Source organism: Scleropages formosus, chromosome 8, assembly GCF_900964775.1.
Source record: "Scleropages formosus chromosome 8, fSclFor1.1, whole genome shotgun sequence".
Lineage (NCBI taxonomy): Eukaryota > Metazoa > Chordata > Actinopteri > Osteoglossiformes > Osteoglossidae > Scleropages > Scleropages formosus.
Genome location: NC_041813.1, coordinates 708,197 through 731,608, shown reverse-complemented (window position 1 = coordinate 731,608; position 23,412 = coordinate 708,197). Strand labels below are relative to the sequence as shown.

At 47.8% G+C, this 23,412-nt stretch overlaps 1 protein-coding gene across 2 annotated transcripts in view; it reads left to right on the top strand.

Moving 5' to 3' along the window:
• The window catches only part of stk32c (serine/threonine kinase 32C), a 44,919-nt gene extending 25,926 nt beyond the window's left edge, over positions 1 to 18,993 (top strand). For both annotated transcript variants that reach the window (XM_029254028.1, XM_029254029.1), the window contains 10 exons: positions 2,308 to 2,459; positions 9,142 to 9,315; positions 11,297 to 11,334; positions 12,159 to 12,248; positions 12,669 to 12,772; positions 12,880 to 12,996; positions 14,883 to 15,008; positions 15,533 to 15,661; positions 16,294 to 16,361; positions 16,694 to 18,993. In XM_029254028.1, coding sequence (XP_029109861.1) covers positions 2,308 to 2,459; positions 9,142 to 9,315; positions 11,297 to 11,334; positions 12,159 to 12,248; positions 12,669 to 12,772; positions 12,880 to 12,996; positions 14,883 to 15,008; positions 15,533 to 15,661; positions 16,294 to 16,361; positions 16,694 to 16,892 — 1,197 coding nt within the window. In that variant the 3' untranslated portion in view covers positions 16,893 to 18,993. The remainder of the gene's footprint in view (positions 1 to 2,307; positions 2,460 to 9,141; positions 9,316 to 11,296; positions 11,335 to 12,158; positions 12,249 to 12,668; positions 12,773 to 12,879; positions 12,997 to 14,882; positions 15,009 to 15,532; positions 15,662 to 16,293; positions 16,362 to 16,693) is intronic.
• Positions 18,994 to 23,412: the final 4,419 nt, after the last annotated feature.

Genomic DNA, 23,412 nt, shown 5'->3' with positions numbered 1-23,412 from the left:
AAGTGTGTTTTGGGAATTGCCTTGATAAGGAGTTTGAATCTCAAATATGCTTAAGATAGACCGTTCTCAATTTTTACACCATATAATCAGTGGAAACAGGAGCAAGATATAATTTGGCACAAAGTCCTAAAAAAAGCACATATACATACAGTGAGTAAATACACTCATATATACACTCACTGGCTGCTTTTTAGTTCCACCTACCTGCCACTATTGTGACATTCTTTCTCGTTTCAACAACTTTGGCCCTTTTCCTCTGAACTCTGTCATTAGCAGGGAGTTTTTATCTTACAGAAGTGCTGCAGAGTAGATTTTTTTGTTTTGGATGTTTTGGTCGTGTCACAACCCAAACCATCCAAAACAAAAAAGAGAGCGAAAACTGACCGCCGTCTCGCTAGAATCATGACAGATTGCAGTTCTCCGTCACTGCTGGACACCGTTGAGCTGAAAAATCCCGGAAATGTGGCTGTTTCTGAGATGCTGGAGCCACCCTGTCTGGCACCAACAATCACGATACGTTCGAAATTGCTTACATCATGCATGTTGCCCATCTGAACCCGAAGTCCATCTGTAAAAGCAGCCACATTATTCGCTGCTTAGAGAAGCAGGCTATTTGCATTAACGAGCTGGTATACCTAATAAAGTGGCCATAGAGTGTGTGTGTGTGTGTGTGTGTGTGTGTGTGTGTGTGTGTGTGTGTGTGTGTGTGTGTGTGTGTGTGTGTGTGTACAATGTATACAGTACATATATAGATGGCGTTATTTTATTCCACGAGCTAGAAGAATCATTCTCTAAATGCTCTATCAAACCCTCCGTACGTCTTCGCTCGTTTTACATTTTCAACATCAAACCGAGCCGCTTAGGGCTTATCAGCCATTTGCAGCTAACGTACCGCTTATAAAAGCGTACGTAGCTCTCATAACAATAAAGGTTGCGCATACCTTTATACGAGGTCCCACGGTCTCTGCAGGAGAGCTGCAGCGTAATAGGAAGACCAGTTATCTGCCGTCTCACAGGAGGTGAAACAATGAACACAGGATATCCACCTGAATATTGCACTTGTGTAAAAATACAGTATTACCATGACCGAGTGGCAATGAAAGGTAACAGCTTGTCGTTGATAGTGCTAACGAGAAGTCGGAATTGGCCCTACTGCTGTTTTCGAGAAGGACGGGCACGGGCGACAACCTTCTGTGAAATGAGGCCAGAGCTTTGGAGAAACTGGGTCTTTTTCACAGCAAGCGGAGTCCAGACCAAATGGCGCCACATTGCTGCGGTGGAGCTTCATGCGCGAGCGAGGAGAAGCGGGGAGAATGTAGAAGATCGGGGTGGCATTGCCTCGATGTCTCGTGCATGTTCGAGCTGTTCTTGCTGAAGGAGCTCCTGGATCACGTGCTGCCTCTTCTCTGTTACCAGACACTTTGAAGGTACCGCATTTTCACCCGCGCCCTTCACGGAGCTGAACCTGGGAGGAGAGCAGCGTAGCTCGATCAAAATGCGCCCAAACTGAAAAGAGTGTGTTGGAGAAAGAAAAGAAAGAATTAAAGTAAAACGGGGAGAGTGGAAACTGAACAAGAGTCACACAAGTCAGACAACAGGGCAAGAGGAACAAGAGGAAGTGAAGCTACATCTACTGCTCTCATTTGTCTTGTAATACGGTAAAGTGGCCATCTGGAATGGCGTAATGAGGGTACAGTACAGTACTGCCTTTGGATACCCACAGCTAATTAATCCTGTTAAGTTCTTCATTGCATTATGAACATGCTCCAGGTTTTGGTACAGCCTAGGAACAGCGCCAAAAAACACTGAGCTGAAAAGCGAAGAACAATCAAGGATATGTTTGTTTCCCCAAGATCTCACAATGGGAAATGTTTCCTTTTTGTTCAGAAATTAATAACTCTTCATACATTCTCAGTCGCACAATTCAGCGGCTGAATGTAAGATTCATATAGTGTGGGATATAGTAAGTATAATGACTCTGCTTTAGACGAATACGTGCGGTCGGTAATTTTGAGGCGATCGTGACAGATGGTTCATGCAGACGCAGTTCTTTTCTTCCCCGTACGGCCACATCTTGACCGCCAGCTTGACTGTGGCTGTAGAATTTGCGCTGGTGGTCATGACCAGGAGATGAGTTGAGAAGGAAGTCGTCATGCCGACCGGTGCTATTTTGATTGCGCGTCATTTAAATTTGCATGTGCTGTATATTATGTGCCTTCGCCCAGCCAGCCGTGATACCGCACGTAAAGGCTCCGTCTGCGTCTAATTGCAATTTGCTCACCGATGTTGCATCTCTCTCCCACACAGGTGTGCATCGTGCAGAAGAGGGACACAGAGAAGATGTATGCCATGAAGTATATGAACAAACAGCAATGCATAGAAAGAGACGAGGTCCGAAACGTCTTTAGAGAGCTAGAGATCCTACAGGAAATTGAACATGTTTTTTTAGTAAACCTCTGGTGACTATCCTGTGTTTTTCACCTCTTCTTTTGTGTTGTGCATGTTGTACCTACACTTCAAGTGCAGTGCATCCCAGCGTATAGTCCGTACGCCTCATTTCCATGCCTCCACGCTGACGTTTCCTACGATACGGTGTTGGGACGTAGCGCCGCCATCGGCAGGAAGGGCTCACGAACGCAAGTGCGATCAAGAGCCTGCGGAAGTGCTCATTCGGAGAAACTCAAGCCCCCTTATTCATAGATTCTTTCAGCAGATTCCTGCCTCCAAAGCAACTTCCGGCGAACACCGTGCCGTGTTCAGCTGACTGCTTTCCACCCGAGGCGACTTTCGACACTAGATACACGATCTACAGCGAATCGGTCACCCGCAGCCCCGCGGACCTCGCGCTCTCGCACCGTGGGCAATTTAATGGCACCGCGCAGCTCCACGCAGACCGAATGGGGACTGAAGCCGCACCCCGATGCACCACGCCGGCCCCGTGAGACGACAGCGCTGCTCACCGTGTCACCTACGACTTTCTGGTCACAGGCTTAACATCTCGATTCCAGGATAACAGTGCCTTGCACCGCGTTCTTATTTCCCGCCACATGGGGATTTCAGCATTAACGGCTCTAAAGGATCGATATCGTTGACCGATGGCTCTGCTGGCGTGCGGGTGGGCCAGCAAGGGTGCGACCCCGTAAAAGAGGAGGTGGCGTTTACGGCACTCGGGGATGGGTTATGCTGCTTTTCTCCTGGTCACCGTGTCTACCCACAGGTCAGTTGCTGGTCTGACCCTGTGCTCGTTGCCATAGAGACCACCGTCGTAATTTACCGCTCCTCTGTCCTCGGCCTTACAGCTATATGTGAGCTGTTTATAGAGTTGATGCTTTTCTCTCTCTGATGGCTCCTCTTCCTCTGCGAAAGTGATCCTGTTAGTGAGATGCAGGACTATAATATGATCCTGTATGATGCATTATTGCGTCCTGGACAGAACGTAAACAGTCTTCGCAACTTCATTAAATTTTTATGGTACTTTGTACCACAATTATGAAAAAGAAGGTAGAAAATTAAAGTTTAATCTCGACTATGTACTTCTGGAGGAGAGCTGCCCTGTATGAACAAAGCGGAAGTTTTCCGACGAAGGCAGAACTGCATTTCGGCCCCTGGAAGCTTGTCGAGATTGTGGCGCGGTTACGGTCACGGTCTCGGTCACGGTCGCAGTCCCTCGAGAGGCGCTGCACCGTCCCGGGTGTCTGTGCTCTCGGGGCGCGGAGGCCGGAGCATTTTGTGCGTTAGAAGGAGGAAAGGCACCCATTAATCTGTCAGGATGCTTTTGCATCATTCCTCTGCTGGGAATATAAAGAGCGAATTCTTTTAAAAAAGTAATCAGCAGCTGTCTCATTTTGTACAGATGCAAATTCATTAAGAAAAAGAGTCTTTAACGATAAGTGACGTATGACACAGAAAACTCTCAATTCAGACGTTCAGAGAGGACTCTTGGCGAGTTCCGGTCGCGTGCGCACACAGCCTCCCTGCGTCTCAAAGTTTATTTTCTGCCGGCTTGGTTGCAGCCAGCAGAACTTGCTAGACTGGCTCCAGCATTTGTTTCTCCGTATAAAAAGCAGCGCCGTCAAGTGTGTGTGTGTGTGTGTGTGTGTGTCACAAAGCGTGTCCAATGTGCACGCCAAGTGACACACACATCTGCTGGCCCCTCCGTCTGCTATTTCTGTCCGGTGCACTAGGCCGAACAAGGCGAACTTGCTGCGCCTCTATGTGTCTGGCGCTCGTCCCTTTCAGCATCACGCGGCGCGGTGCAGTGGAGTTCGCCCATCGTGGCCAAAGGCACATCTTTCACGTCCATCGGAAAGGGAGCGTGTCGTGGGAAAGGGTGAAATGTTACGTAAGCGACGCCCGAGCTTCGCATCGGCACCGCCGGCTCGCCCTCGGTGCTCCACGAGGCCGAGGGGAACGCCATCCGTTTCCATGCTGCGTCCGGCGTCTCGCGACTCGGAACTCGATTATGTGAATCGTGTTCCTGGGGCCGCGGCACCTTCCGGAATCCCCTGCCGGGTACGACGGCGCGGCTCACCGGAGGCTCGGATCGGGGGGGACCTGCGGGAAGAGGGGGTCCGATCAGCTCCTGCAGCTCCTACGGGGAGGGGGGACCATAAACAGAGTAATCTTTGTGCACTGCCCTGCGACATGATCAGAGCATCGAATTAAACGTGCATTTACTTGTTTATCACGCGTTTAGCGGCACGTTCACGTTGCTCATTTACATACAATTTAAAGGGCCTCGAGAAAATTCTCGTTTGTCCTTCTTGTAGAAAAACCGAAAGTTTTCTCTCCGACTCGTACGGAATTAGCAGAAGCGCACAAAAGCTGCTGACATTTCTTTTCTCGCTATTATTCCATGAAAGTCACTGCTCGCCGATGAGCATTTCGCACATCCCAAAATGTTATATATTGCATAAAGGATCCTCGCTCTGACTAATACACAGATTTAAGGGGCTTTATAAAGAAAGGTCTGAATAGCTGTGTCAGTAGCGAAAAGCCAAGCGAAAAGGACAGCGTCCCCTCAGATAAGCAGTGTGTGTCAGTCGCGCACCAACACATTTTGTATTTTTTAAAACATGCTTAGGTGCACTTGCTTAGCAGTAAATAAAAATGCATTTTTGGATAGTTGTAACCGTGAATAAAAAAGGGTATTACTATTAAAAGATAAAGTCTGTGACATGAGGTTTAAAAATGTTTATGTGTATCAATTTAAATAACATTTTATTCATCTTGAGTTTACGCAACTCACTTTACTGCAGGCGGTATTTTTCTCTTTACCTTGTGTGTTAAAGTGATACACAGTATGGGGAAAATGGACACGGTTGCTTAGATGATCATTACAGTTATTTTTGCCACTCATTTCTTTGGCAAAAAGAGCTAAGGAAAAATTCATAATAAACAACTGAAGTGTTTAACGGTTCAGATTTATTCAGAAATGCATTCTTTCCGTCACTTCCGAGGGTCCAAATAAGTAAGTAAAGCATCTAAAGAGCTTAAAAAGCCTTTCAGCAGCAAGTCCTGCAGAAGGTAGCGTTGTACTGGACGTTTCTTCTAGGAGCCCCTATAAAAGGGGGCAAAGAAATAACAGTTTTTGGTAGGAATGCGAGCGTAGAAAAATGCCCAGAGGACATTGCGAGTCGTGGACGGGACAGCAGGAACAGTCTATTTAGGCCACAGGCAAATTTGTGCAAAATTCTTTCCAACTTGTGCTCTTTCCTGAGCTCATTTTTTTCTCCTGCCCTCATTACTTGAGCCGCCCCAGTTACCCCCCGTACGGCAGAACGCGCGCCGTGTCCTCGCCGGGTCCCTGCCGGCTGCTCCGCACACCTTCCGGTTGCCTTGTGTCGACGCCTAAGGGCCACGTCACTCGTGGCCCCTGTACACACACACACACACACACACACACACACACACACACACACACACACACACACACACACATACACACGCGCGCGCGCGCGCTCTTCTTTTTCACACTAAAATCATCCCATTTCCACAATTCGTTCCTGCGACTTGTGTCCGGACGTCTCTCGTAGAGATGATTCCTTTTCTGTTGCAGGACAGGGCGCTTTCTGTTCGGAAAGCGTTTTGAAAGAAATCTTTCTCATTAATAGCCGTGTGACTATTGCGTCTCGAGGGCACAGGCACAAGGACAGAGAACAGAGTTCCTCATTCCCTGCGGAGCATGACCCTCACACTCACTTTTATTGTGGCGTGATCTCGAGGTCCCCGTATCGTTCTCTTCTACCCCACATTACAAACTAATGTCATTTCCGTTCCCGCTGATGCCGATGAGCCGCTGTGACTGGCGGTGCTGCGCTTCGAAGGCGCTGCTACACACCTTGTGTTTTTTGCTTCTGGCAACAGCAAGCCAGTTTAGTGTAGTTTAGTTTACCCAGTAAAAAAAAGATGTGGGCTGTGGGGCACCTTGGTATAAATTAATTGAAGAAGCTAAGCTAGAAAGTCCTAATGAATGGTACATAAAAGAGGGCAGTCTGGACAATGTTCCCACATTTGGTCTTTGTACGCAGGCAATACGAACACGGACGCAGAGTATAATGACCCCACGTGTAGAGCGTATTATAAGTGTACGGCGCAAAGTGTGAAGTACAGTGTAGAGGTGGAACAACGAACGCGGGGCAAAGACACGCGCAGTGTATTGTCACAAAGGTGAAAAAGTGAACCACGCATCTGTGAGCAGACCTTGAGTACGGAGGTGCGACTGGAATGCTGACCTTGGACAGGAGCGCAAAAGGCAGGACTCAGGACCACTAGGGAATCACAGTAGATCTCTGATGAAGAAGCACAATGTGGCCTCAGTTGTTTGCTCCTTTTATATGATGTGACCGATGTGACCGATGACCAAATTGTGAGCAGCTGTTCTGGTCTGGATGAGCGGAGCTGAGTGGCGCCTCCTCTGGTCACTGGGGCTATTGGGGGCGGTGTCCGTATTCTTCATTGTTCATATTTTAGCTCGTTGACCAACCTTGGCTGGATGAAACACATACAGTATTGTATGGACAGTCATATCAGTGAGATATCCGTCCAGGCCAAGAGAGACCCCCATTGAATTGCCATTTAACATGTAAAAAAACACATGTCATTCTAAACAACAAGGTTAAAACATTAATTAGTAAATGGCAAACAGTCCAATTCAATGCTGATTTTACTATTCTACTGGCTTCTGGAGCCACATCGGTCTCTTTTAATGTTTGAGCAGAACCCGGGGTCAAAACGTTTGGCTTTCGTTTCTGCTCGTGCCGGGAGGAAACACGCTGTGGCGGCGCTGCTTGAACATTCGTTTGTTGAAAAAAGGCCGAAACAATGTTGACCTGCGTTTTAGGAAGCAGTTTTTTCACCTAATTATACTTGGACCTGGAGGCGTTAAACGTGATTAATGCGTAGCGTTTACTGAAGCAAGCTGTATACTGTACGCTTGCATAATGCCAATAATGCCAATAATAGTAATGATGCAAACATCTGTACAAATTGTGGATGTCTGTAGAAATGAGTGATTTTTAGTTGGGCAGTTGTTGCATTTCAATTATTTTATACGCATCGCATAGGTGAGCCATTGCTTAGTGTGATGTAACGATTGCAGGTCTTGCGGAACACGTTGTCTCGCGGCTCGATCCCCGAGAGCCGAATCGTAACTCCGGCCAGAGCCTCGGAAACGCGTTCGATCCGGGTCGAGAAGCACTCCGGTCTACTTAAACCGAAACGCAGCAAGAAGAAGAAGAAGGAACGAGCGAACTGGGCAGCTGGGGCAAGGAGACGGGAGTCAGAAAGCTAAGGAGGGCCGAACGCCTAAAGACCGAAGAAGCTATCGGCGCAGATGACTGAACAAATGCCCCGTCGATCGTCTTCGCTGACATGCTAACATATAGTCAGACGTGCACACGCACATATTTCAGCTGCATAAACACGCTGCGTATGTGTCCGTGCGTGTAGCCAGCGTGCAGTAGCGTTCGGCCTATACAGACAACGCATAGGAGCGCGTTGTGCTCTCAGTTCTTCCGACGGGACAGAGAAGAAGGCGCGGGCACCGCTCATTATGAACCGTTACCGGAACGCCGGCTCGCAGCCGGCAGTATCGGCACGTGACAAGGGAAATAATACCGTTGGCCCGAGGAGCCCTTTTCCTCCAAGACCTGCACCTCGCGCCACTTTTCCCATCCCGCTGAACCCGTCTCAGCCTTTCCTTCCCTCCCACGTTGGATTTCGCCGGTTTCCGCGCACTGCCTTGCAAAACCTGCCACTTTCTGTGTTCCCCCAGTAACGTGCGTCGTTACAGTATTGATGAAGTGTTGGCTAGAAGTTCGGCAAAGCTGAGCGCACTTGCTGACAACTTGGTTTTTTCACTGTTCGCTTTCCTTCCTATTAAGATCTTGCACAACCTTCTTTTAAGCCCCCTAAAGTGCATTAGCTCCGTTCCCTTTGCCGTCCCGCTTCCAGGCCCTGCTCGGAAAACGGAGGGCATTTTGCGGGATTTTCTTTTTAATTGATCAGTTCTCTGCGAGATGAGCAATAAACCAAGCGGGATCCCCCGAGCACATAGTGTTCATGCACAAAAACGTTGTACAACCAACCGCGCACTGTCGCCGGAATGCACGCAGATAACCTGGAAACCTGCCGATTGCTCTGCTGGCTTTGAATTGAATAGCAAACCCAACATGGCGGACAGAAACAGCTGTGGAATTTCGTCCAGTCGCCATAATGCGTAAAGCAACGGCCTCGCTCACTTCCTTAGCGCACCAAGAGCCGTGCCGACTGCAGGACGTTGGTGCCAAGAGCCCGGAGCCAAGAGCCGTTACACCAACATTTTGGACAGAGTTTGTATATCAAAGCATGGAGCCTGTAACAACGTACCGTATACTGTGCATACCGTATAGACACACACACACACACACACACACACACACACATACAGATACTATACAGTTGCAGCACAGCCACACTCATAACTCACCCTCACCCTCACACTCACCGTGGTTCGCATGAGTGCTGTGATTGACTTACGTGGGCCTCGTTGTCGGCGTGACGGGAGTCGGGAGCCCTCGATGTGCATGTAGACGGTGCGGAGATTTCGGCTTCGCTCAAGAATGTGCTATTCTGCCGTCTGACCCCTCTCCTTTGTCCCAGGTATTCCTTCCAAGATGAGGAAGATATGTTTATGGTCGTCGATCTGCTTCTGGGTGGAGACCTGCGATATCATCTGCAGCAAAATGTGCAGTTCACTGAGGAGGCAGTGAAGCTGTACATCTGTGAGATGAGCCTGGCCCTGGACTATCTGCAGACCCAGAACATCGTCCATAGGTGGGAATCTTTAAGCCACGTGTATAGCGGGGATCTGAAAACACAGCAATAGCAGGAAGTGATTTAAAACCTGCCTCGGGGTCATTGGCAAATACACGTAGTTTAAGAACCATGGTGAGAAACACAGAGGAGCATCGCGATGGTAGTCCGAAACATTTAGGTACATCAGTCCTGCTTTGTTCATCTAGAAATCTCCAGCTGAAAAGAGAAATTAAGAGCATATCGATCGTTTGCCTCAATAACTCGTTTGGAATTAATGATTAACAACAGTGTCACCGAACGTGCGCTGTGGACACATCGAAGGGGTGTCGAAGAACCGACGTTCGGTCCGTCACGTAGCGTGTATTTTTCGACCTTCGGAACACGGTCCGGCCTTCTCGTATTTTGCATTCCGGCAACGCAGAGTGTGACGGTTTTATTATATGCAGCACACCGTTTTGCCCCATGGGTCCACGGGTTTCCGTTCAACTTCTTCATTAGGTTTCAGTTCAGGTTTGCGCGAAAACCTGCAAAGAATGTGTGTTTTTGAGATAACGAAGAATTTAGTCGGCGTTCCTACAAACACGCTCTGACTTTCCCCTGAGCTCAGAGGTTTCATTTTGCCCTGGTATTAATAACAAATCCGTTGCTCCGACACAGTTATTTGCGCAGCAGGAGCAGTAATCCAACGCAGTGCTGGAAGCATCTCCGGCAGGCGCCTGCTCTACAATTTCGTTCCACGCTGTCGCTCTCCGACTCGACAGTACTACACTATGCAATTATTTTGTTGCGCTAACTTAGATGAAGCGTCTCCTAGCAACAGCCTCGGAGCCTGTGAAATACCCTGCGTGGAAGCTGGTCGGGAAAAAAGATCAAGTGCAGGTTTCCTTTCCCTCTTTGTGAAAAAAGCAGGATTAAGAACAAGTTCGGAGGCAGCGGCTCGATGGATGCGTTCGCCGGTCGTCATCCACTTTTTATTATTATTATGATTGGAAAACGCTTTCCTCTGCCATCACGCACGCGCTGCGTTGTGACGATTGTGGCGAAAAGATTCCTTTACATCTCCAGCAAGCGCCCGCGTGCCGTCGGCCTTCGGGTCCGAGGAGCTTTCGAAGACACGCTCGCAGTCAATAGCCGCAATACACACGGAGCCTTGAGGGTCACCGAGCGGAGCTCAACTGTCCTTTCCATCCTTTTCCGCGCTTCTTTCAGCGGCACACGGTCATTTTTTGCAACCCCTCCAGCCGCTGCCTTCGTTGCACAAATGTCGAGCCGAATAAATAATACGGACGTGTGACGTGTCGGGCTTGGCGAGCGGGGTTACCGACAGCGTCACGTGCGTTAAGCGGAAACGGAGAGCGGATCCTGTAAACGGGGATGTGTTTTTGTGTCGAGTCACGCGGAGCGTGTTCCACAAAACGGGCAAAGGCAGGGAAGCGCTGAGCCCAGCGAGTGCGGATTCAGGGTTGCACCTTTTCCCTAGTCTGATGTGTGTCACGTGCACCATGGCAAACACACGCACACACACACATCACACCACCGCCTACAAGAGCTATAAGTGTGGTGTACAATACTAGTGTAATTTATATCTTGGAATGTATGTATGATCAAAGTGGCTTTTATTAAGTGTTTCGGGAGAGTTTTATTTCTCTGCCTTTGAAAGGAGAATATATATACATGTATAAATATAAATGTATAGTGTATAAATCTCCTTTCTGCCACCAAACCTCCTGCAGGACATACTACATATCACACACTGTCAGCAGTGAGGAGAGCTAACAGTTGAGACGCCCCTCCACCTACGGCAGTTGAACATCTTACGCACATCCTAGTTCTACGGCCCGAGTGCCAAGGAGAAGGGAGTCTGACACACACGCAGACACACACGCTCACTATAATACTGAAAATGTTTCATAATTTGTCAGCTGAGCTAAAAACAAAAAAAAAGCCAGATTTTACAGGTTTAACAACCCTCTTTGGTGTCGTTTTTATTCATCTCCAGGGATGTCAAGCCAGACAATATCCTTCTGGATGAAAAAGGTTAGGCTTTTTCTGAAAACACATTCCTTTCCGTGTCTCGTCTTTTTCGTGCATGTGTGTGTCTTCCTGTGTGTGTGTCCATCTGCGTTTCTGCACATTTATGTCAGTGAGATAAAGTGTGTTTCCCCACGGAGAGACACTGTGCAGCCCTGGAAGCTGTGAGAACAAGGGCAAGTGATCCAGTGCGATGTGCTTTGTGTGTGTGTGTGTGTGTGTGTGTGTGTGTGTGTGTGCGCGTGAGAGCCAGCCAAGTGCAAAAGGCTCCTCTTCATGCTGGACACTGTACCTGACACATGTACTCGACAGCACCGCGAAGACGACACGGGGACACAGCGTGGAGGGACGGCGTTCCGTTTTATGTGCTTTGCGATCGGTCCAATTGTCGCATCAGAGATGTACAATTCACCGCGGTACCTTTCTTCTTGTCAGCGCAAAATAATTCTGGCCTTCAAAGAGCAGTTCCTTCGTCAGGTTTGCTTTTGTTTAACGTTCCCGTAATACGCTGGATCCCCGTGTTACACACGTCTGTGCTGCAAACGCATTCATTTTCAAGATATCCACATTTTCATGTGTTTTTTTTTATTGCCTTGCCTTTCCTTCACTTAGCCCTTTTCTATAAAGAGTGTCGTGTGTGTGTTGGGCTGGGGGGGGATCGCCTTCATTCAGGCCGCTGACTCACCTTTCATACTGTACCTGCTGTGTCGCTCTGTCTCGCTGCCTGTGAGCGTCCCCCATCGTCACAAGCGTCCGCTGTCAACCCGCTCTTCCTTTTTCCTGCAGTTTCAGCCCTTTCAGGTGTTACTTACACTTTACTGTGTGTGCAGGTCATGCTCACCTCACCGACTTCAACGTTGCCACGATAATAAAGGACGGGGAAAGAGCCACGGCTTTGGCTGGGACGAAGCCATACATGGGTAAAAATGTGCACGTTCAGCCTCTCGTGGACGTCTCATTAACGCGTCTCCGCTGCGAACACATTTAACATGAGCCAGTCACTGCAGCATAAGCAGTAAAATAGCAGTAAAACGTACGCAGTGTCGCAAGCATGATCCGCAGCACCAGTCAGCTGTCTGAGCTGAGCCCTCGTACAATAAACGCGGTCCTGCACGAGCGCTCGGCCCTCTGCCTATCTCTCGTTCCACATTAATGACCCGAGGGTGTGACGTCACCCTCTGCAAAATGGAACGCATTAGCCTTCGGCCGCATGCGTCATTTTAATGGCGCTCAAACACATTTGTAACGTAAAGCAGGGCATCGCGTGTCAATTTAAGTGTTCCTGTATACGTCTTGTTTGAAATGCGCTTCGCCGCTCTCTCGCTCTTCTCTGCAAACAGCACCGGAAATATTCCGGTCCTACATGAATGGGGGAGGCGGCTACGCTTTTGAGGTGGACTGGTGGTCACTGGGGGTTACGGCCTTCGAGATCCTCCGGGGATGGGTGAGTGAGCTGCTTCGGCCCTCGCCGGAGAAATTTTATTAACCGCTTTCGCCGTTTGAGATGCCTAAAACGAAAATCTTTCTCTTGACCTCCCGTGTCCATCTCAGAGACCATATGAGATCCATTCCGGCAATTCTGTGGAGTCTCTCATCCAGTTGTTCAGCACGGTCAGTGTTCAGTACTGCCCGGCCTGGTCCAAGGATCTTGTGTCCCTCATGAGGAAGGTAAAAGTGGAGTTCGTCTTTAGGAAGATGTTGGTTTCGGGCCGTGATTTGAACCGTTTTCCCTGTCGCAGAAGGTTGGTGATGGAACCGGTTTTCCATCCCATCCTCAGTCTCCGCTCCACTCGAAGAGATGATATCCGAAAATCCTCAAGATTATTCCCTGCTTGTTTCTCAGAAGTTCCATGACAGACATTGTGATGCTATATTATGGTACAAAATGTAACAAGTTGAGATTTCACAGCATCGCCCCTCTAAACGTAGAGTTCGTCTTTCTCCGTCACATTCTTTATGTCTTAACAGCAGGTTCTTTTTTTTTCTAAACAATACATCCTTTACATCGCTTTCCAAACCACCACACACTGCACTTCCGCTGCACTTCCCTTTGACTCGACATACCGTGTGCAGCATTTTCTCCTTCTTTCGGACGTGTGCCGGAATCCTGCCGGCATGTCTTCATCCCGGAGTCTTGAGCTCGACTGTCCAGTGCCCTGTGGACATGAGCTGCTTGAAATCAGACAGCGACTCTAAAATGCACTAGTGAGCAGCACATACTTGTGATTTTACTTTATACCCAAACCAGCTCTTGGCTTAATTGACTTTGCTGCTCGGATATAAAAAGCCCACAGGCTCTGCTGCTCTCAGGACCTTTCATGACACCATGAATAGTGGGACACATTTTCTGCCCGTTTTTGCAGCGAAGAATGTTTGTCTTTTTATTTAAATTAGTAATACAAGTATATTCCCTTCACTACTTCTAGATAATGCACCATTAGCAGTTACAATGTAGTGCACAAAGAGTTATATGAGGGAACTAAAGCCGGTCAGGAACATACAAAACAACTGCATCAGACACGTAGGCAGCTTTTTAAGAGTGGCTGCTCTGGGGTGCCGCTGTGCCACACGTGCTGATCGCTTGCAACCACAGCAGTGCCACCTGGTGGCCAGTCTTAGAACTTACTGACTTCACCACATATGTAAATAGTCAGTTATTTCAGCGTGCTCCCAAAAGTGCCTCTAATGGCTCACAAACACAGATGTAACATGTTTCAGAAACAGCTGCCTTTAGTTTCACCGATGCTTTTTTCTTACAGTTAACAAAAACGCATTTAAAACAATGTCTTTTAGAATCACTCATAGCTGTCTGTCGTGAGCGTGAGCTCAGAATGTATTCTTTCCCTCTGTTCAGTTTGGAGAAACAAGTGCACTTTTCCTTTAGCTGTTCACGGTGTGACTAAGTGCTGCAGCTCCTGACAGTTTCAAGTTGCTCATGACTGTCCTCTCATGGTCACTGTGAGGAGAAACAAACGAGGGAAGAGCTCTTGCTTCCCCGTTTCATTTTACGTAAGAAAAAGTCAAATTCATGTCAAAACTAATTAAACATCTAAACACCAAAATAGTGGAAAACAGGAATAAAAGTGATATTGATAAATTGCCATCTCCTTGCTCTATTATGCATGATACATGCATAGCAGTTTTTTTCCACCTTCTTAGAATCGTGATCTGAAACCTTTGCAATAGTTCACGGTGAAACATCGGTCCGACTGTCGTTGGTTTCAACGAAGCCCGGAGTCTCGCCATACAGCGTGCTGTACCCAGCATGATGTAATTGTACGTGGGTGAGCCATGGACAAGGTGTGAACCCCTTTTAATGATATCATTCTAATTGCATTTGCACTTATAGCTCCTTTGTTTCACTCTGGTACTTGAAGTAGAGCAGAAATGGATAAAGCAGGATGCAAGCAGGATGCAAGCAGGATGCTTAGGGAGGCTATTCCTGAATGCTAATAGATGATGAGGCTCATGTCTAATTGCAGTTGACCTTTAGGCTACGCTGAAGGTCCAGTGAGGCGGAAAGTTAGTGACCGACGGCCCGTTGTGTCCCGCAGCTGCTGACCGTCAACCCGGAGCACCGGTACTCGAGCATCTCCCACGTGCGGGCCGCGCCCTGCATGTCCGACGTCGACTGGGACAGCGCGTGCGAGAAGAAGGTAGAACCGGCCTTCGTCCCTAACGTAAGTACACTTTATAGGGTCGCTTGTGCCTACAGACACGTTGTGAGATTCGCACGCCCGCTCATGCAGACCCACGCACAAAAATTTCTACTCACGCACAGTAATACCAGAACACACACTCTGATATATATATATATATAGACACATTTATATGCGCATGCATTTCTATTTACATATATATATATATAGATATAGATATGTACATTCATATATACAGTATTTGCTGTGAGGTCTATGTGTGTAGATTATATAAATGTGTGTGCATGTGTGTATCACCACACACATTGCCATCCCTCTGTGGACACATATTCATACACACAAACGTGCCTCAGAGCGCAATATAATACTACTGTTACTTCTTTCCCGACTGTCACTTTTCTCCATTCCTTGTTAGAGCTACAGAAGGACTTTATAACACGTAATATGTGAAAAATCCGCAAAGTTTTGTTCCAAAAGTTCTGTCGTGGCATTGTGCTTCAGTGAGCGTGACTCTGTGTGTGTCTGTCCATGCTCCCGCATTAAAGAAAGGTCGTCTCCACTGTGACCCCACCTTCGAGCTGGAGGAGATGATCCTGGAGTCTCGGCCTCTTCACAAGAAGAAGAAGCGTCTGGCCAAGAACAGGTCGCGAGACAACAGCAAGGATTCCCAGTCTGTGAGCGCCGCTCGAGAACGTACCCACGGCTCGCCGCGGGGCCGACGTCTCCTTTATCGCAATGTCCGCAGCGAGAAGGCGGTGGGCGAACGGAGCGGCGGCCCGAGGAAAGGCACACGTAGACGAAGGGCAGCGTGAAATCGCCATCGCGCCTCAACTGCTCGTGCTGGAACGTTGAGGAAACCCTGGCAAATTGTGCAGCCGCAACCTGGAGCGGCGCGGCGCCGGCGGCCCCCGTGGAGCCACCCCATAATTTATCATGAGCTCCACAGATAGCGTCCCCAGGAAGAGAGGGTTAGGGTTTGCCGCGGGAAGAAGAATAAAAAAGAAATATACTGAAATTGAGACAGCCGCCTGTCTGAGTAAGGGTTAACGGAAAAGGAAGCTGGAAAACAAAGTTCTGTGAAACAACTGATTTCTAATCATTTACGTCCGTTCTTTTAACTGGAACCTTCCTGCAAAGCGACTTACAGTGAGCTCTATATAGTATTTAGCGGTCAGCTTCTCATTCCGGGTAACTGACACCAGCAGCTTTAGAAACACTTTCATTCTGGCAGCAAATGGTCACAGTGTCCTGTGTGCACCCCCCACCCCCCACCCCCCCATGACCAACCCTTCTCTTGTGCACCCAGGAAAGCGACTACCTGCAGGAGTGCCTTGAAGCTGTGCAGCAAGAGTTCACGATCTTCAACAGGGAGAGGTGGGAGGAGGCCCAGCGTTTTTCTCTCTCTCTTTCTCTCACTCGCGCACACACACACACACACACACACACACACACACACACACACACGCTGTCTGCCGCCATAGCTAGCGTGGCGTTGGCAAACCAGCGACCCCTCTGCCTCTTTAGGAAAATACGATTTGGTTCATTTTTCATTTTTCATTTTTCAAAGAGATAAGCCATATTATCTGAGCGCAACACGGAGGTCCGCGCTGTCCGCTTCGCCTTCCTTCCGCTCGACCGACTGTCTTTTCTTACGATTCCCTGGCGAAACGGCGACGTTATTTCTTCTCTCGTCGTTTGCGCCGCAGGTTGAAAAAGAGCCCGGAGGAGAGCGCTCCGCTCCACGACGAGGGCGAAGGGGAGCTGCGGGCCCGAGGGGGCGAGGAGGAGGCCGACGGCGAGGAGGAGGAGGAGGAGGAGGAGGGCGCCGTCGAGGCCCGAGCGGAAGCGGAGACGTCAACGTTAAACATGTGTCGCTCCGTCTGCTCGTCGTCCGGCAGCTGCTAGCGGCAGCGCGGCGCCGCCGAGCTCACGAGCGCCTCCCTCCGCCCCCCGCCGCCCCCCGGCGCCCGGCTGCCCTGTCCACGCGGGACCCGTAGCCGACAGCCCGACGTCCGTAGCGCCGAGCGGACGAGCGGAACGACCCGCAAACACGACGTCCCGTCTTGCTGTCCTCTGACCCCCCGACCGCCCCCAACGGGGCCTCGAGAAACACCGAAAGGTGCCTCATCTCCTCTCCCTTCTTTCGCTCTTATTTCTATGCAACATCAAGCACGGGGAGTCTTTACCTGGGGAGCAAGTTTACCCACGGAGACTAAAGCATGACACCGTAGCGCAATAACACTCCTGCTTCGTCAGCGCACCCATCTGCTTGCGTCACAAAGTGCTCCTATCTCGCTTTCGCGTGGCGGCTCCCGAGCGTCGAGCCGTTTCACGATCATACTTCAGGGCGTGAAAAACAAAAAAAACGTACGTTTGGCTCCAAGACTGCGCCGGAGGGGTCTGCTCTAAAGCAACGACGCAACATTATCTCAAGATACTCAACTGCTCTCAAAGAAGTCGTGCTGTTACTAAACGTATTGTAACGACCCTACTACGATAATGCTAATTATTTATTCGTTTCCATCCCACGGTTATGGCTGCCGACTCGCATACGGTAGGAAGCGTCTCTGTACTCGGTGATTGAAACCGGCGACGCCGTCGTACAAATTTCTCTTCACCGCAGCTCCTCGCAAGACAAGGGTTCTTGGCTGGTTGCTTCTTACCAATCAAGTACGCTGGCTTTTCAGCTCATGAACAAGAACGCTCTTCATTTCCCGCTCATTCTTTAGGTAAACACGTGCATCTTGTTACGGGTCACCGACGCTCTCGGACACAACAGAGCAGTAAACAGTGTTGGAAAGGAGGAAACGACACTGTCCCACACTTCCTCTACTGTTCCGCTGTGTTTTACCACAGTGTACGGAGTGCGTGGAGACAATATTCATACTGAGTTACAGGGGTTTTTCCAACTGTGCATAAACAACTTGTAGGCAAATATGCAAAAGCTTGTTTTCCCTTTTTCTTTTTTTTTTTCCATTTGCAAATCCATTTTTAACAAAAATCTTGTGTTTCTTATTAGGAGGATATAAAAGGTATTTCTTTCTATCGTTCGGTATATCTGCATTTTTAAATGCCGTTTTATAATAATAATGGCAGCATGATTTTGATTTGAGAAGAATTGTGTTTATTAATAGTGGAAAAGTGTCCGGCGTCAGTCTAGTGCCGTCAGGAAAATGGATGGATTTAGAAAATATTTCATTAAACCTTATCTTCACAACAACAAACTCTTCTAGAAAGATTCAGCAGCTGCCTGCCAGGATGTGTTTCACTCCACGACGCACCAATAATCCACAGCTCTGATATACAGTACAGTGCATTTTTATCGCTGTTAAACAAAACCTGTTACGGAAAAGTGTATTTTACACCTCGTTTATTCAGTTTTGTTCATGAAATAAAGTACCGAATAACATGTTTTGAGTCTGTGCCATTGCTTTGTCAGTGCATTTTATTCTCCTATTCGCTCTTATTTTGCCAGGTTTGTTTTCAACTTTTTCACCTCAGAGGCAGAATCAATGAGTTTCATTGAATTTTTCATCTGTTTATGGATATGATCCATGAGTGTAAATTTCTTGCCTAAAATTTAAAGACAACGTGGAAGTAGGCCTGGAAAATGTCCAATTATGCTCCATAATGCATGAGATTTCACAACATGTTTATTTTACATAATATTCAGTGTCATCAGGGTAACGCTGCCTGTTAAAGAAAAATGAGTCTCCACTAATTGGATGATTAATGTTTTACAGAGCAGGTACAGTAGAGTCACTGACATACACATTTGCTAATAGAAATCTAGTTCTGGAAGAAGGAGCATTTCAAATATCATTTCTCTTCATCTCATAATTGTATATTTTGCATATTTTCATCAGTAGCAGTTTTCACTGGAAATGCTCTCATATGTCGATGTTTTGAATCCCTGCAGGCTGCTTATTGTATTGAAATGTTCTGCTTCGACAAGGAAATAAACTTTCCCATTACTTACCTTCTGTGAGTTATTTTTACAGACACAGCCACCGATCGTTGTTTCGTTACCACTTACTGTCTAATACAGGTGTTTGGGAGCCTGTCCCACACGCAGTTCCCTGTCCCAGCTGTAAACGGGTAAATCAGTGCAAGTCACTTTGGAGAAAAGTGTCAGGTTAGCGAATAAATAACGTAAAATTAAAAGCACAGGTTTCAGTTTCACTGTATTTTCCTAGACTGCCCTTCACACACAGCGACACAGAGCGAAGGGGTCACGCAAGCTGGATGAGCAGGACGTGAGGTGGGGTACACCTGGGACGGTTGCTCGGCCACAGAAGCGCACTCGCACACGTACACACTAAGTACAATTTGGAGTCGTGGGAAACGCATGTCGTTGTACTGGGGAAGGAAAGGATCATGAACATGGAGACAACATGCAAACTGCACATGGAATAATGTGGGTTTGAACGAACACACACACACACACCTTTCCTGTGATGGGTCCTATTTTGTACAACTTCATAGTCTTCATTGCAACATTAGAACCAAATCTCAACCGGATTCGGGTTTCTGAACCTGGACTTTTGGGCACGTTGCTACAAGAAAGGGTCTTGCGGCAGCGTACTACTGCGCTCTGGTGCCAAGTTCACTGTTTCACTGGACATGACACACACACATTTTGTCAGGGTGCCGAGCGAAGCGAAAACAAGCACTTCTCCCACAGCTCTAAACTGCCAGAGTGCAACGGCCGCTCAAGGACACTCACTCGCTTTTCTTCTTCTCCTTCTTGGAATTGATTTCTGGAGGAAAGTAAAGGTTCACCTCAGTTTTCAGTCTTTAGCACATTGCAGTAGACGTGTGCTTGGTACTAGTTTGCACTTGGCTCCGTCCTTTCTCGCTCGAGTCCCTAAAGAACTTTCCATTCCCTGGTGGGAAGAATTGCACCGCACCGCACCGCAGAGAGACGATATCCTTGTCTTGTGTCGGCTCTCCACCAGACATGTCAGGTGGGCGCTTTCCAGCCCATGGGGCCTTTTCGCAAACACGGTTTTTCTGCTCTTCCTTCAATAACATCAGTGAGAATGTGAGTACAATAACTGCTGTTTTCAAGCATGGCTGGAAGCTTCAACGCAACAAATGTGAAAGAATGAAAAAAATGTGCTCTGCTGAAACTGTAGCCCTTGCTTTTACAAAAATTGTAAAACATGCCCTTGGTCAGTGAATCTCCCTCTTTTTGTAGTGGTGCAGATACAGACAACATGAGCGATGTGCTCTCATTGCTGCCCTGCCACTTGCTACATTCATTGGGTTGGTTACTTACTTAGTTCAGTAGCTGCTAGTGTAGTGGTTAGAGCTCCTACCTGCAGCACAACCAGCAGCACCTGACTCCCATTAGGCACCTGTCCGCAATCACAGCGCTCGTCTACAGAAAGCATCCCCAGCTCCTTCCACTTGTGGATTCTCTTAGAGGCAACTGTCCCTCCAGCCTCCCCAGCGCCTTACCGGTCCTCCTCCGAGTTCCTCGCTCCCTGTTCCCTCAGCCCTCGTCCTGTCCTTCCTTTCTCTCCAAAGTGACTAATAATGTTCAGTAACTTATCGTTATTTTCCCAATTATACATCTCAGCCATTTTAAGTGGAGCAGTTCAGGAAAAGTACCATGATCAAGGGTACTAGAGCGGGCAGCGGAATACAAACGAGGTGACCTGTAACCACGGCGCTGTCCACTATTACAACTATTGAGACAATTACCTAAACGATAAAATTAATTCTCTTTTTGCTGAATGTAAAGACTTGAAATTCACTCCAAATTATAATTTCTTTGAATAATTCATTATGCATTAAAGGGCTAGGCCATGTTTTATGAAACGTGAAACAAATGTGTTAAATGTAACAAATGCACTCTGTATGTGTCATTCATTATCACATTAAAATTCCCTGCACACGAACATCCTTGTGACTTTGCAGAGACTTACGGTTTCAGCATCAGCTTATGAATAAACACACATAACGGCAATGAATACAAGTATAATTTTGTAATATCTTGTCCTGTAAGAGGATTTGAACAGCTTATGGAAAAATCTTTGCAGCTCAGTGAATGGCATCAGATGCAATGAGCCCAGTTTGTGTGGTGAACAAAATGTATAAAACATTTTTAAAAGAGTTAGTTTATTACTGTGGTGAATCATTTATTGGATAAATTAGTTATATGTTGGTTTTAGCCCTTTTAAATAATTTAATCAGTTAACCATTTCATTAATTTAGATGAACAGTCCAATACTAAAATGCTTTGGCAGAAAAAACGTGGAGTTACAAGAAAACATGTCATTGGCTGAAGTGTCAATTGTTCTGCATTTTAATGGAGGTTTGTGTGTAGCTGTACACATGAGCCGTTTACCATATTACATACATATTGTACATCCCCGTAGCACAGCAGCTCCAAGAGAGACGCTGAGTCAGTGGAAAATGCTGTAAAAGCTTGTCCACATATCCAAATGGCGAGAACATTGTCCCTTCTCCTTCTGCGCCCCACACACACACACAGCACAATTATACAAACAGCTTGAATGTGTTAGACACCCTTATAACTAACACGAATGCTTAATGTTGTGACCGCATGAAGTTCATCTAGTGTGAAACATTTGTTAGTAATGTTACACATTGTCTCTAATGGCATAGAGTCCGTGCGCTTTGCAGAATGACGTAAAGTGTTCTTTAAGTTTATTTCTCTGTATCGTAAACGTTTGTGAGCAGAATTTTCCAGATGTGCCCATCCAGTAGTTTGTAGTTTTCCATCAAGCACTCAGACACGTGAAGCACTTGAGCGTAAAGAGAAATGACATGCGAAAGACAGGTACGCCAGGACTTCATTCTTCTCCCCTCAAGACACCGAGCTCTTGTCTTGGGCGTCTAGGATATCGATGGCGGGGCTGTCGGGGTGCAGAACAGGTCGCCACTCGGGACCTTCGATTGCATCGAGCAGAAGAGCCATCTCCGCCTCGAGCTTCCGAATGGTGTCTTCCACACGCTGTGAGATAGAGGTGTGCATGAGACTCCGCTGTAAGCGGGCTCAGTGCTGGCAGTGAATCCTGAAACTAGGTGGGAACTGTTCAGAAGTTATGCTCAAAGGATGGAGAGAAATTCAAGGCCAAACTCCCTGACGCCGGAGATGTTCGGCTCCAGTCCTTGGTACGACGGTACCCTGCGCTGATAATGCGAGAGCTGGTAGCCCAGTGCTTACAGCTGTTGCCTTTGGCCCCAGAGGTCACAGGTTCAATTACCATATCCAGTTGTTGTACCCTTGAGCAAGGTACTTACCATCATACTTGCTATACATACAGTTACTGGAGTAATTTAGGGTAAGTAGTTGAACTCCAAATGATAAGTAGTTTAACTCTAAGTTGCTTTGGGGAAAAGTCTCAGGTAAATGTACGTATAAAATCCATAACCTCAACTGCATCTAGCTCTGTGAATACTGAGATTTAAATTCTTAAAAAAAACTAATGGAACAGTGTGACTTCATAAGCAGTGATAAATACACGGAGAGATACATTGCAGTCACGTGGATTGGCGAAGCTCTCACCTTCTCCACGGTATCTAGTTTGTCATGGAGAACGTTGTGACCCTGACAAACGCTGGACTGGACATCCGCTGGCCGGAGGTCAATTTCAGGTCCTGCAGGACACAGTAGATGACAGAGGGTATTACTGTGTGTGGAGGGTAAACAAGCAGTGTTCTGATCTGCTTTTGTCGAACATATTATGGAAAGTAGAAGAAATGAGGAGCTGATGGAGCCTCAGGTACAGGCACCAGGAGCGTGAGGTGTTCAGGCAAATAACGAAAGAGGGTTTTCTCTTCATGGCTTAACAGCAGCGAGAAGCGTGATATTTCAGAACACTTTGAGTGTTAGGACTTTTTCCGATTTTCTAAATACAACATTCAGCAGACCTGTAACGTTTGCCGTCGCAGCAGCTGGTCTTTACCGTACATTGAGGAAACAACGCAGTCATTTGGAAACACGTGGCAGATAATGAAAGCAAATGAAGGTGATTCTCCTTTACTGAGCCTAGTTAGAGTCCCGCACCCAAGAGGAGAGCTGCTGCGGCAAGCGTCTGTCTGTCGTCACGGCCTACGTGAAGATGGACACGGACTCGAGCGCTGGGACAGCTTCCAATTTCAGTACCGAAGGCCAGTTCGACACAAGCCGGACGCCGCTTTCTCTTTATTTGAGGGCTGTGAGGAACGAGGTGTTTTTTCCAACACGTAACGGACCTCCTTCAGCTGCTTCCCTCATTATGTGAGTGTCGAGGGCCTGCGCGTAGGGCCCGCCGTTCCTGCGCGGCTCTGCGTGCGCGTATGCGTGTGCGTGCGCGCAAGCGCTCCACGTGTTTCTCATTACCGAGCCCCGGGGCGCCGTCGTCATGCCTCTCGCTTGGCGCTGCAGCTCGCATTTGTCCAAACGCCTGCC